This window comes from Heliangelus exortis, chromosome 1 (genome assembly GCF_036169615.1).
Source record: "Heliangelus exortis chromosome 1, bHelExo1.hap1, whole genome shotgun sequence".
Classification (NCBI taxonomy): domain Eukaryota; kingdom Metazoa; phylum Chordata; class Aves; order Apodiformes; family Trochilidae; genus Heliangelus; species Heliangelus exortis.
Window position 1 is genome coordinate 129,254,308 of NC_092422.1, and position 14,895 is coordinate 129,269,202.

At 38.9% G+C, this 14,895-nt stretch overlaps 1 protein-coding gene across 2 annotated transcripts in view; it reads left to right on the forward strand.

Annotated features, from left to right (window-relative positions):
• Positions 1–13,874, forward strand: part of LIN7A (lin-7 homolog A, crumbs cell polarity complex component) — a 48,071-nt gene extending 34,197 nt beyond the window's left edge. Inside the window, exons 3-6 of one of the 2 annotated variants that reach the window (XM_071766033.1) lie at positions 45–116; positions 2,478–2,687; positions 8,319–8,527; positions 11,777–13,874. In XM_071766033.1, coding sequence (XP_071622134.1) covers positions 45–116; positions 2,478–2,687; positions 8,319–8,527; positions 11,777–11,819 — 534 coding nt within the window. In that variant the 3' untranslated portion in view covers positions 11,820–13,874. Of the gene's footprint in view, positions 1–44; positions 117–2,477; positions 2,688–8,318; positions 8,532–11,776 lie in introns of both variants that reach the window. The other variant, XM_071766024.1, reaches the window with a different exon arrangement.
• The last annotated feature ends 1,021 nt before the right edge of the window (positions 13,875–14,895 follow it).

The window sequence follows — 14,895 nt, forward strand, 5'->3', positions numbered from 1 at the left end:
TTGTTTCTATAATTAATTTCATTTTATTTTCATGAACATTTTAGGTGTATCAATACATGCATGAAACCATAACTGTAAATGGCTGCCCCGAATTCCGAGCCAGGGCCACAGCAAAGGTAGGATACGTGCAGCTGTTGAAATACGTGTTACCAAAGTGACCCAGTAATTGACTGTGCGCGTGTGTGTTTCAGGTATTCGTGTGTACACTGTAAGAAAATTTAGACATCAGTGGCAGCCCAGAGTCTAGAACCAGTGCTACTTCCCAGGTAACAATCCTAATGGAAAATTTCAACCTTTATGCTGCTTCTGTAGCTTAAGAAAAGAGAATGATTTATGGAAAATAATGCTTTTTGAAAAGTCGCTTCGCAAAAGCCGATCTACTGGTTCATTCTGTAAAAGTCTGCCTGCAACAACCAATATCTTAATGGACTATTTTCCCATACAGTTCATCCAAAGAGGACATAATGATTTGGGAGATAGAAACTAAACAGTCAAATTCCACTTTAACTGATAAGTGTAGGTACCAAAAATCGGTAAGGATGGACAATGACAAAAATGGCTTGATCAGGAGACTCCAGAGGCAAATACAAGCTCTTTTTTTTTTTTTTTTTTCTGATGCTCTACCTGATGTAATAAAATATATTGTCTTTTTGTCCATGTGGACCTACCCTTCTCATATCCTTGGGCCATGACAGCTGAATTACTGCCACTACTACAGTGATAATTTTCTAAGGGAATTCACACAACCATGAAAGAACCTTTCTATGTGCCAGTACAAAATATGCTCTGTATTTTCATAACATGCACAAAGATAGATATTTCCAAGTAGCCAGGTCCACCATGGTTTTCTTTTTTCCCATTGTCATTTTGTACTCCACGCATCTTCTGGGTGGTATAGTGGATGCTATGCAAAACAGATAAACCTGCAAAGGCCATAAATATTTTTTGAGACATTTCTCTATGGCCCTACTCCTGTGAAGTTAGTGACAAAATTCCCTTCAAATCTTACTATCCTTTCTTGCTGTTAAAAGATTTTCATTTAAAGCTGGATCAGAAGATGAGGTTGGGAGTATCTTTCAAATAATTTCTGTGGTATTTTAGAGAAATAAGCTGGATAATAGCCAGAAGATAACCTAGTCTGAGCTAAATTGCAGCACATTCTTGCTAAGTAGAATGTTCCTTTCTGTAGGCTGCTCCTCTGATTTTCACCTTTTTCTAATTGAAAGTTAACAGACAATGAAAATTTTTAAGGTCTATGCTACTATAGAGAGAAATGTCTCTGTAATCCTGATTTGTCTACACTGCAGGTAAACATAGAAATTATTGCTATGTTGTATAGTAAATGGGGAGAAACCTAATTAGTGTCTGCCATTCTCATTTCTTATTCATATAGAACAGCAGGGTTAAAGAGCAATGTTTCAATATCGCAGTATTTCCTGGTTATTTCTGGGCTGTCTGCATTGCATTCTTCTAGTGCATTCATGTCTGACATAAAATGTATGCATGATGACAAGGTCTGCATGTGCAAAAACATGTAACTGAGAATGATCCATTATGTCCCATCATCCATTAGCTTCTACTAAGCATAAGCATTATTAGGATGCTTACAGAAACATTCACATAATGCGGAATTGTTTGAGCACTTTGGACTACAAACATTTTGGAAAGGATAAAATATTTTCTTAATGTCTAGTAAAGGTTTTACTGAAATCCATAAGTAGGAAAATACTTGTAGTCAAAACAAAGCATAAGATGTAATATTTTTCTGGATGCAAGCATTACAGCTTGTTGCATGTTGGATGGTTTATTTACCAGAGTAAAATGAACAAGCTGGGATTTTTCTAATTGGTTTATAAACCCATTGTCTTAAGATTTAAGTTTTCAGTGAAAGTTTTGATACAATTATATTATAAAAACTAATACTGCTGTTCCATGAGTTACTTTTACAAGATTCCAGAAAGACTTTGTAAGATTTCATACATTTTTTTAAATATAAGTATTTTTTAGCATTTTTTTTCTGCGCCCAAAGAATAAAATAAAAATTCTGTATCTCTGAAAGCAGAGTAGAGAGTTAACAATTCAGTTTACCCACTTTACTTAAACTCAGAACACAGTACAGATCACATTATCCTATCCCACAGTAATAGATTTTTTCTGTGTGAAAAAGTAAAGAAGATATTCCATGGTGATTCTAAGTGTTCACCACTACCCAGTCAGGCTTCCTGGTGCCTATTTCTGGCTCTGCTGCTAACTCTGTTATCTTTAGCAAGTCACTTAAACTCTTTATTCCTCTTCTTAGTCCTCTATTTCGGAAGCACTGGCATGGAACTTAACTTTTAAAGATGCTTTCAGATGATCAGAAAAAGTCAGAATGAGATACTGAAATGTTTTCACGGGAATTAATTCTTCCTGCAAATGAATGTTCTCCCTACATAGCCAAATCAGTCTTTTTTTTTTTTTTTTTTTTTTTTTTCCAGGCAACAGTTGCTGCTTTTGCTGCAAGTGAAGGCCATTCACACCCGCGAGTGGTGGAGCTGCCAAAGACTGATGAAGGCTTGGGCTTTAATGTTATGGGAGGAAAGGAACAAAATTCACCTATTTATATTTCTCGCATCATTCCTGGAGGAGTGGCAGAAAGGCACGGAGGGCTCAAACGAGGGGACCAGCTGCTTTCAGTTAATGGAGTGGTATGTGGAAATTTGATAGAGCTTTCATTTTCATCTGGATTTTCGTTTTTCACAGCTGTTCTAATACTGTGATTTAAAATGCAGCCATGTGAAACAAAAAGAATTAGCTCTGTGAGAGACCTTCAGCGTGCATCGGTGCAGTGAGGCAAAGCTGCATCAGCAGCTTTGTGCTACTACAATTTCTGTTGCAACAGAGGGTACTTGAAGAGCTTCATTTTAAATCCACACTACATGCTTAATTTACAAGGAAGTTATGTCTTTCTTAATTGATAATGCTTCAAATTCCTTTCTCAGTGAAAGCATAGTAACAGGCTTTGTTGTTCCTGCACTTAATAGCTTCTGAGGTGCACAGCCCCTTTTCGAGCACAGTGATGCCTTGGTGGCCCTTGTGCAGACTTGTGGATCTTCAGAGCATGTGAACACATAAAATCAAAAGAAATTTGGTAAGCACATTTGGTGCTCATTTGCAGTGGAATGTACATTCTGGATTTCTTTCAGACATCAGTGTGTTTTCAGTGAAATCAGCTGTAGAAACAACCACATACAGCAAGCATGTATCTTCAGTAAAAAGGGTACATTTTTTACATAGTCATTTTTCATGTAAGTCAGTACTTCAGAGTCAAGTGTTTTGCAGTAGTTTCGCTGTGAGTGTCATGGAGGTAAATGGATGCATGGAGGTAAAAATAAAAGGCCTTTTAGAGTACAGAGGAAAAAAATAAGGCTCTGACTACATGATGTGGATCAAGTTGTGCCTTTCATTTTCCTTTTTGTTCCCTTTTACAGGGGACTGTAAAGTACTGAAAGGGCAAACATACTTGTTCATATAATCGAACACTTCTCTTAATGAAAACACAATCCTTTTTCATGCAAAACTTCCATCTGAACCTCATATTTAAATACAACAAAGGCACATAGGAGCAATCCCTGAATCCAGTCATTAATATAAGACTTTTAAACTTAAATTTCCTCTGTGTTGCAAGCCCATAATGAATGAAAAGATTTTTTTTTCAAAAGGCATTCAGAGAAAGGGAAAACTATTCCCTTTCTCTTGAAATAAGATATCAGTGCAACACTTCAAGTGGATATTTTGCCACTTCTTCTATCAACCATCATAATTTCAAGACCGTTAATTGGTATGGAAGCTTAATTGCTGTATAGAAAGATTAAAAAATATATACAAAACAAAAAACACAGTGAAAATATTAGTCTTAAGGAAAAAGAAACCAAGTGATCATCTAATAAGTAAGATACCTGAACTTATCTGATTGGAAGTAGATCAAATATCTGCGTTGTTGTTATCCAGCATTTCTTTCAACAAGTTAGTAAAAGTCAGATAAAAAGAGTTCATATTTGTTAATTGGTGGATGGTTCCTTTTACTGTCAACAATGTCTAGGCAAATACCAGGAAGAAAAATGGTGAGCTTTCAGACAGCAAGATATATTGAATTTGACTGTTGTCTCCTCTATTTCATGATAGTCTGCTCATAAAATACAATAAACATGCTCTAAAATATATATAAAGCTAATGTAGAAAAAAAGGCAGCATAAAGTTCTGCTTTGCATGTAGGTATGTAAGAAAGTTGATTCCAAGATGCAGCAGATATATTTATATGTTCAGAGTCTAAACAACAGAATGAGAAGTTTGAATTGCAGTTGCAGACTTGAAATGATGCCTATGAGCAACGGTTTGTATACCAATCTTGGGCTGAATTAAGCCTATACAATATAATTCTTAAAAATACAAAAATTATAGATGTGGTAATTTGTTTTCAGACAGCTTGAGACAGGAGGAAAAAGGTTCAAATTTTGCATTGATCTCTGAGACTAGTTAGTCTGTGCTTCTCCCAGTTTAGCTGCGGACAGCTCATCAGTGGAACATGAAATGAAAATGAAACATCTATAGCTTGTTTGTTCTCAGAAGCTGGTGGTTATCCAACTTTATAATTATCAGCATAACATTAAAGCTATGTATTCAGAATCCAGATTTGTTATCCCAGGGATGACTGTTCCTTGAGCTGTTTCACCAGATGTTAAAAAACGTGTTTTCTCATTATGCTGGGGATTTTGTTACATACTTTCATCCCACACCACCTAAGAGCAGAGAAAACTGAAAGCAGAAAACCCTGCATATAGTTCTGCAAAGACACTTGCTGATGGCTGTTCATATCTGGCAAAGATTCTGTATTTGTCAAAGACCTGTTGTCAGTCAGATACGGAAAGGGATACAAAATAGGATTATAATGGCTAATTTCTTACCCAAGCATTTGCTTACTGACATCTAATAGAAATAATTCTTCAGCTTGTAGGGTAGCAATCAGATTATGGTTTTTGTCTGCTGGAGAGTGGGATTTTTTTCTTTCATATTGATGTAAAGGCTATGAGCCTGGATACAGTAATAGGTGGTGCTTCCCCGCACAATATCTGCAGTGTTTCAGCAGTTGTGTTCTAACTACAGTATTTTGCACTCCTATTTTTGATGCAGTCTGCCAATGCAATTAGGAAATACATATAGGGATATATAAAGATATGTAATAAATATTATATATTAAATATTAAATAAAGATACCCATTCTGAAACAGATCTATTAAATCCCATGTTTGGTGGGCACTTCTAAAATAACATGAGTGTTAGATCCTCAGAATGTTCCCAACCAGTGTAATCCAGTTACCAAAATCCCTTGTACAGGAATAACTGATACCAGCAGGAGTCCTTTGCCAGCACAGCCCCACAGTTTTGCAGAGGCAGAAGAATTAAAACATCAAAACAACTTCCTTTGCTGCTATAAGCTCCTTTTCCTAATCCGAGGGTCTCCTGCTATTTAGGTTGTCATCTACCACTATGCAGGTGAATGATTTTGCAGTGCTTTGGAAATATGATTGCAAGCAGCAATGAAGATATTAAGAGCAAGTATAGCAGTCATATTAATGGCAGCTGAAAACTGTAGTTGTTAAAACCTGGGTTAGATATGACTGGAGAGTGGTATTTGTATTTAGCAACACTATCTTTTACTTTGCCTTTGTTATTTTCCCCTCTTTGTTTATGGTTCAGAGCTTTAGGCTTAATTCTGTATCATTAGTGTTCAAGTCAATAGGAGTTTTCCATTGAACTGGATAGCAGCAAAGTCAAATCCTTCATTTCTAATTAGAAAACACTGTCTGTAAACTGGAAGAACAAGGCCGAAGGCAAATGGAAAAGAAAGCAGGCAGTCATTAATTAAATGCAGTTTACAAAGTTGTATGAAGTATTAAAGTTCACCATCTTTTTATTCCCCTACAGAACAGAGACAATCACAATTGCTTATTGGTGTCATTTAGCACCAGCCAATTCTTTGAAAGCAAATGAGTATTTTAGCCACTTTATGTAGCCTGGGAGGTTTTGTTCATAGCTGGATGTAAGTTCATACTTATTCCACAGCAAAACCGATCACAACACTGAGTACACTGTCATTTCCTCTGGCTGTTCATGCCACATTACACTGACCACAAGTCATAAGCAAAAAAATGAAATGTAAAACAATGCCAAATTTTATACAGCTCCTCCTAAGCCAAGAGCTGTGTTCACAAAAGCCAGTATCAAAGCAATGAGTTATGAAAGATAGACAGTTGCAGTATGTGTTACTTAGGATCACCTATTCTAACACTGAGCAGTTATTGGGTAGGGGACATAGGGAAGAGGTTTTAATTGGCATCTGTGGCTTTTTCATTAAAGCAATTTCACAAAACACCCTGTGCATCTATAGCTTTTTATTTTAGCTCTCTTTGGAGCATTGGATACATTTGCTGGTTTGTATGCAATGACAATTTCCTCTTTTTACAAATAAGTGTAATGAAACTCCTTTCTCTCCAAATTACTTCTGGGTAACAGAGCTCGTTCAGCAGATTTATTGCAACCATAGATCATGAATTTCTCAAAGACCTTTGAACAGGAGATGTACTAGATGGATTTCATAAATTTACTCACAATAAATTTACAGTTCTAAAACAGAAAGTCATTTATTTCAAAAATCAAATGTCTATTTACATCAAGTTTTCCTCTGCTCCTGGTAATCATTTTGGCATCTGGAATGACATTCATGATTTCTCCAAGTTGCAGTAACATTTCAAAAGCATCTTAACATTTCTGTAGAACTTCCTGAATCCAATCATTTGACCCAGACATGAAACAATAATTTGCATTATATATTTCAATGACTTGGGTAAGAAGGGACCTTGTTGTACGAACTCCCCTGTATAGGCAGGAACACCTCCGACAGAAGATAAATAGCAAGGCAATAAACTTGAATTATGTTGTTTATGTTATTTAGCTAGAAATCTATTGTATCTGGTTTTTTTAAACTTTTAAAACATTATTTCTAGCTCATAGTAATCTTTACACAGCAGAAGTAATCTTTATTCACCGTTCCTGCACAATGATACTCAGTCAACTAGGAGAGATGAAAATGGAAAGAACTTTCTTCTGACAGTTACTATAAGAGTGCCAAGTTATTCTTTAAGCATGAATTGAACTTCAGATATTTTGAATGTTGCTTCTCTTCGGATGCCTATGGGAGTAGTTTCATTTTTAATAGTATGGTATATATATAAGTGTTTTAAAACACAGCATGTAGTAAACTTTGATTTATTTTACATGGGAAGAAAATTATTTCTGTTCAAATAGTCTAAAATCCATGTGAAGATTATAGTTTTGCCATCTTTTTCTGTGCAGAGATACTGCTGTTTGTTGTAGTATGTCCTACAATGCACATGGGCAATCATACACCATTAGAAAAACTCTCCCTTTTTCTTAAGGTGTGGAACAATCTACATGCCTGAAAAGCACTCTGGTTAATCTACTTAATGGTCAAAACTAAATACTCTTTTCACAGCCAAGTCACCTCTCCCATTTGGAAATGTGCTGTTTCAAAAAATATTAGCATAGAAATCACAGCTTGAGCCCCTTTGGGCATAGTTTTTATTTCACAGCAGATACCATCTTACTGTAAACCATCTTCCAGAGAGGGAGAGAAAATACATATTCCTCCAGCAAGTACTTGCCATGTTTTAATTGTTAGTGTTTGATTGCTTGCAACTAAAAAACTAGTTTATTTACAATAGAGAACAGGTATCACATAAATGTTAAATATGTGAGTGATGCCATTAACAAAGACAGGTCTGGTCCCATGGAGTGGTGAGTACGCTCCTTTGCCTGCAGCTCAGTGGCTGCAGAATTGCCACATGTTGTTTTCTGCTGGATACAAAGAGGGACAGGGTGTACGAAAAGAACTACCATTTCAAACTTGCAATTTCTTCATGTATTACAACATTTAAGTATTCTTTTTCTGTACCTTGCAAATAATCTTTGCGTTTTAAATGTGGCGTCTGGGGTTTTTTGGTTTTTTTTGTTGTTGGTTTTTTTTCCTGTTTGCATAAAGCTTTTTGAGTATTTTCCATCCTTTTCACACAGATCAGAAATGAGGTTTGTAATGCAACATTCCCAGCAGTGCATAAATCTTACTTTACCTTAATAGTCTCTTGAAAAATGTTAGGTGTGGAAACTTCCTAAAACCCCGACAGCTCTTCCATATGAAAAAAGGAGAGAGCTCTAAGTCAAAGCAGCGCTTTTGCTATTAAATCTTTTCTCTCTGCTTCCAGAGCGTGGAAGGAGAGCACCACGAGAAGGCAGTGGAGCTGCTGAAGGCAGCAAAGGACAGTGTCAAGCTGGTGGTACGCTACACCCCCAAGGTGCTGGAGGAGATGGAGGCTCGTTTCGAAAAACTGAGAACAGCCCGGCGCCGGCAACAGCAGCAACTGCTCATCCAGCAGCAGCAACAGCAGCAAACTACACATCAAAACCATATGTCGTAGGTGAGAGGATTCATTGGTCTTCCCTAAAGCCCACCCATGGCACCTCATCTGGCCAGCAGCTCCCAGGTGTGGGGGTCTGCCAGGGGAGGGCTAGGTGTCCCAGCCCCAGCCAGGAGCCAGGCAGATAGAAGGCAATGGGGCAGCCCCAGCCCCCAGCATCAGGTACCTCCCTGGGGCTTGCAACCTGATGAGGCCAGGCTGGACCCAGCTCAGTGGGGCCATGGCCAGGCAGAGCAAGGCTGTGGGGATGGCCCAGCTGCAGCATCACTGGGCCAGGGGCTGATGTGGACATGTGAGAGATGCTCCAGAGGATGGATGTGGGATCCTGGGACAGGGACAGGGTGGGGGGAACCTGTGGAGGGGCCAGGGACAGTCAAGGCTGGCACTGCCCTCAGGGCTCTGACAAGCAAATACTGCAGGGAGGATGATCAAAGCTCAGTCTGGTACACATCCACTTGGTCTGTTCCAGTAAAAATGCATTTTGAAAATAGGTGAAAGACCCTAAGGAATTCTTGAGCAAATTTCCAACTAATAACCCTGAGATGAATTGCCACTACGCAGCTCTGGCTTACCCGCAAGCAAAACTGCTTAAGTCTTTTGTTATTGGGAACATTTATTAATTAAAAAACAGAGCATTTGTGACAGCTAAGAATATCCTACTAGATTTATACATAGTTTAATGTATTTTCCAATAGTCTGTTACCACTTTGCAACAGAACATTGAGGTTTGCTGCTGGTACATGAAGAAAGCCCCTTCCCTTTTACAGGGAACCTAAACTTCACCCTGCACTTCCTCTTCAGGGAACCCACAAATACTTGCTTCTCACCCCCGTTTTGGTGGGAAGTATTTCATTCACTCCTGATTGACATTCAATATTACGATAGCTTCAGAGAGGCTCGCAAGTTTTCCGATATAATCAAAACACATGGCATTTGAAATACAGACATTCCCATGTGAGGTACAGACATTCTCCACACCCACAGTTTTTCCTGAAATCAGTGAGATTTTCTAACATAAATACATTTATAGATCATTTGCCCACAAGTAGGAAGTGTATCATAGAATCATATAATCATAGAATAGTAGGGGTTAGAAGGGACCAACCAAGGTTGCTGAGCCACTTGGATCCTCACAAGTCTATGGGACCAGATGGGATCCACCCCAGGGTGGTGAGGGAGCTGGGGAAGAGCTCCCCAAGCCGCTCTCCATCATTTACCAACAGTCCTGGATCCCTGGAGAGGTCCCAGGTGATTGGAAGTTGGGGAATGTCACAGCAATCCACAAAAAGGGACGGAAGGAGGACCTAGGAAACTCCAGGCCTGTCAGCCTGACCTCAGTGCCTGGCAAGGCTATGGAGCAGATCATCCTGGGGGCAATCACACAGCACCTACAGGATGGACAGGGGATCAGACCCAACCAGCATGGGGTTAGGAAGGGCAGGTCCTGTCTGACCAACCTGATCTCCTTTTATGCTCAGGTGACCCACCTGGGGGATGAGGGGAAGGCTGTGGATGGAGTCTACCTGGACTTCAGCAAAGCCTTTGACACCATCTCCCATAGGATTCTCCTGGAAAAGCTGTCAGCCCAGGGCTCAGACAGGAGCACTCTGTGCTGGGTTAGGAACTGCTGGAGGCCCCCAGAGAGTGGTGCTGAATGGTGCTGATCCAATTGGCAGCTGGTCACCAGTGGTGACCCCCAGGGATCAGTGCTGGGCCCAGTTCTGTTTAATATCTTCATTGATGATTTAGATGAGGGGACTGAGTCCACCATTTGCAAATTCACAGACAACACTAAGTTGAGGGGAGTGTGGATCAGCTGGAAGGCAGGAGGGCTCTGCAGAGGGACCTGGACAGACTGGAGAGTTGGGCTGATTCCAACGGGATGAGGTTCAACACGGCCAAGTGCCGGGTCCTGCACTTTGGCCACAACAACCCCATGGGGAGCTCCAGGCTGGGCACAGAGTGGCTGAGAGCAGCCAGGCAGAAAGGGACCTGGGAGTTTGGATTGACAGGAAGCTGAACATGAGCCAGCAGTGTGCCCAGGTAGCCAAGAAGGCCAATGGCATCCTGGCCTGTATCAGGAACAGTGTGGCCAGCAGGTCCAGGGAAGGGATTCTGCCCCTGTACTCAGCCCTGGTGAGGCCACATCTTGAGTCCTGTGTCCAGTTCTGGGGCCCTCAGCTCAGGAAGGAGATTGAGGTGCTGGAGCAGGTCCAGAGAAGAGCAAGGAGGCTGTGAAGGGATCCAGCACAAGTCCTGTGAGGAAGAGCTGAGGGAGCTGGGGCTGTTCAGTCTGGAGAAGAGGAGGCTCAGGGGAGACCTCATCACTCTCTACAACTCCCTGAAAGGAGGGGGTAGCCAGGGGGGGGTCGGTCTCTTCTCCCAGGCAGCTCCCAGTAAGACAAGAGGGCATGGACTTAAGCTCTGCCAGGGGAGGTTTAGATTGGATATTAGGAAGAAATTCTTTACAGAGAAGGTGATCAGACATTAAAATGGGCTGCCCAGGGGGGTGGTGGATTCTTTGTCCTTGTAGGTTTTTAAGAAGAGACTGATGTGGCACTCAGTGCCATGGTCTGGGAACCATGGTGGTAGTGGATCAAGGGTTGGACTTGATGGTCTCAGAGGTCCTTTCCTACCTGGATGATTCTATGATTCTGTGATCTCTGGAGATCATCAAGTACAGTGTCCCAGTGACTTACATCCTAGTCCTCCACATCTCATACCAGGTGTTCTCAAAACAGAATGTTTGCACAAGATTCTATAAGTAACTCAGAAAGTCCCCAGATCACCAGAAACAGAAACTCCCAGTGATGGTTTCATTGTTATTAATGTTGTCACTGACGTCTGTTGATATTTAGGGGATAAAAACACTGTGTGGACTCCCTGTCCTGTGACCACCAGGATTCCAGTTTTGTTGATGTAAACAAAGACTCTAAGTGGGATTGGAATCCCACCTCAGGGCCTCAGTTCAGGCAGGAGGTATGAACAGTAGCATTTCATGAAGTAAGCTTTGGGTTTCTATGTATAACAGAGCCATTGCAGTAGACAAACATTCAAATGGCACAGTTTCATGTGATGTTTTTCATTTTTTCAGCTACCTAAATCTTTTAATTAGCACATAAGATATTTGTACTGATTTAAAATTTTTCCTTATACTGAAAGGTAAGAAAAGCAGGCAGCCAGCCATCATCTTAATTCCTCTGTTTCTTGTGCTTGCTCTGAGAAATGTGTTTCTTTAATTCTAGGTTATTCTCAAGAAAAAAAAAGCCTCGATCCAGAGTTCAGTAATCAAGCAACCAGAACTGTACTTCAGTACTCCAGCAAAAGGAAACAACTACAGGAAAATAAAACAGAATTCATCTGGAGAATGTGCTGTACAAGAATAATGTAGTTTAGAGAGCCATAGGGAGGTTACCTTCAATGCAAAGCTTTTCAGAGCATGGCAGTCACAGGTACATGGTACTACTGTGACTCTGTGCCTACTGAGAATGGCAGGATAGGTAAACCCTATGAAACAGAGAAGTCCAGGGATCTAAATAATTGTTTGATCTAATCTTGCCCTCCTTACTCTCACAAATTGGCTTTCTCTAGTCAGTGATATTTGTTTTAAGGGGATCAAGATTGGCTGACAGACCCTTTCACTACAGTTATCTCCAGAAATGAACAACTACATCAGTTCAAATTTTTGCCACAGACATCAAACTCATATACCATGCTTCATAGCCACTTTGTACTATATATTGTAGAGCTGTTTTAACCTAACTTCCTGTTTATAATTTTCAATTTTCCATCTGGAAATAGCAGTTTACTATATTTATAAAGTATTCCATTTGTAGAAGCAATTGGCTTTTTACTCTTGGTGTTTCCATATATTTTATTATGCATCAACAAAGTGAGAAAGTTTTAGGTCAGTTTTAATTTTATTAGTAGTAAAGTTAGGGAATCCTAGAACTGTATTTTTAAACTTAGATATTGCTTGTATCTATTATAGTTACTATTCAGAAATCTATAACTGGATATATTATATATTTATTCCATAAAATATATATTGTCTGAATGTACCTGTTAGAGAAGTAGGGTCTTTGCTTAGCATGTATTGCCAATGTAGTAAGCTAATGTTAGCAAAAGACCAAGCTTTGTTTGGCAGATATTACTGTGATAGCATAATCTCAGCATTTCTGTATTTAATTTATTTTTCCATCCTAATGTTAATATATTTTAGAAAGGAAGAAGTGTAAGTTGTTTCTTTTAAGACTCACACATTATAATTTAAATCAATTAGAAGTTAGAGTTCTGATTTTTTCTTAATCAAACCAAATTTAAATGTGCAAACAAAATATATAACTAAGTTCCTAAGTTTACATGTCTGCTTTTCCAAAGAAAACAGTTGAACCTGAAAGGCTATATATGTCATCTGCTTTTGAGAAAAAATAAAATGGAACCCCCAAATTCTAAAAAAATAATAATTTTCAGCATGCCTTCTGTGCTTTGTGAGAAAAGGCCAGGAAAGCAAAAGAGCTTAGGGGAGAACCATGCAGTCCATGAATGTTGAAAACTCCTGTTGATGTCAGTGAAAGTTTAGTAACACGAGGAATGTAGAAATGGTCTTAACCAGTGTCCTGCTTGTGAACTTGGAACAAAGTCAGAAACAATATTCTGAAGGATCTATTCTCAAACAGAGGGAATCAAAGCAAATCAGGAGAAACTGGTGGTATCATAGCATGTTAGAAATCAAATGCAGACTAGCCAACAGTCTTGACAGTGATTAGTGTAAGTAGCTATTGAAAGGAAATTACTCTATTTTTTAAAATCAAACAGCATGAATTCATCCAGAGAAGCCTCGTTTTATACAGAGATTTAATTCTGTCCAGTGGTCATTGGTGACAACATCAATTAAGACAGTGGAGGTTGAGAACTACCAGAATTCAAGATGAAATACATTTTATTGTTCTCTGCACTATGTCTTTTTATACTTAATAAAATTATACATACCTATTTTAAAACTGTATTCTCAAAAAGATACTGCTATTAATATTGACGATATATATATATATTGTTATTATGACTGCATATAACTTTTCTGTACCTCATCAGTATGGTTTGAATTACACTGATACCTTCATTTTCAGAAACCAAGTATTCAGATTTAGTCAGCCCACTGTACTGCATTTTTCCAAACCACCTCTCCTCCTCCTCCCCTCCTCTTCCTCAAAAAATTTAGGTTTAATGGAGTGGAATGCACTGATTAGTAAATTTCAGTAACAGAATGCTGTTCATATAGAGAAGCATATCAAATTCATTTTCATATATTTTTATTCAATAAATTATTTATAAACACTAAAATTAATATTCTGGTCTTTGACAACAGAAAAATAAGTTTAAAGAAAAATATAAGTAGAATACAACTGTCAATGAACTTGAAGGGAAAGCATGGAGAAATAACATATTAAGGGTCACTTTTCGTGCCCCTTACTGATCAATAAGACATGTAGCCCCTTGATCCCATAATAATTTATGTTGCTGAACCTATCATCTGCATTTAGGTGTAGGCCGTCTTCATTTGTGATTTAACTGTCATTGATACTGATGCAACAAGGCACTTCCACACATCCATTGCTGAATTACGACCCAAAAGAAATACAGTGAGGATAACACTTTCCACATGCAGGTCTGGAGGTACTTGTGCATCGTATTTTAATGGATGGGTCTCCTGGCATTTCCTTAATTACTACAATGAAATTGACATTTCTTCAGTGACCTTAGTGAGTTTTATTACTCATATTTACTCTTGGGGCTCCTTCACATTTCGTTGCACTGACAGCAAACTGAGGTAGATCCAGCAAATCTTTCCTGTCTTTATTACAATAACCAGAGGGGTGCCATGTGGCTTTTACAAGTCCTTTATAATGTTCTCTTATGCCAAAGACCCAGATATATAATCTAATAATACAGATTCAGGGGTTGTTGCCACTTACTTACTGAAGCTGATGGATCTGCTGTGCTAGCCACAGTTTTCTGTTTATGACATCTACTCTGGCACTTTAAATGGTACTGAAGGGTACTGAAGGATTTTATAGCTCTTGATAAAGCAAAAAGCTCAACAGGTTGCATTTTCCTCTTCTACAGTGAAAACTCCTAGCTGAAAGGTCAATGAATGCCTATGAGTGGAAGAAATTATATAAAAACCTACCTGTAGTTCCCAGGTGAATAATACTGCAGAGCTCTTAGTTCTATACACTGTACCTTTTGTATATATTTATCACAGCCAAGCTTCCAATCTGACTTAGAATCCATTTGGGACTCTTGTAGAAGAAACAAAATTATATGCCACATTTGCAGGAAAAGAAACTGTTTTTTCATCTAC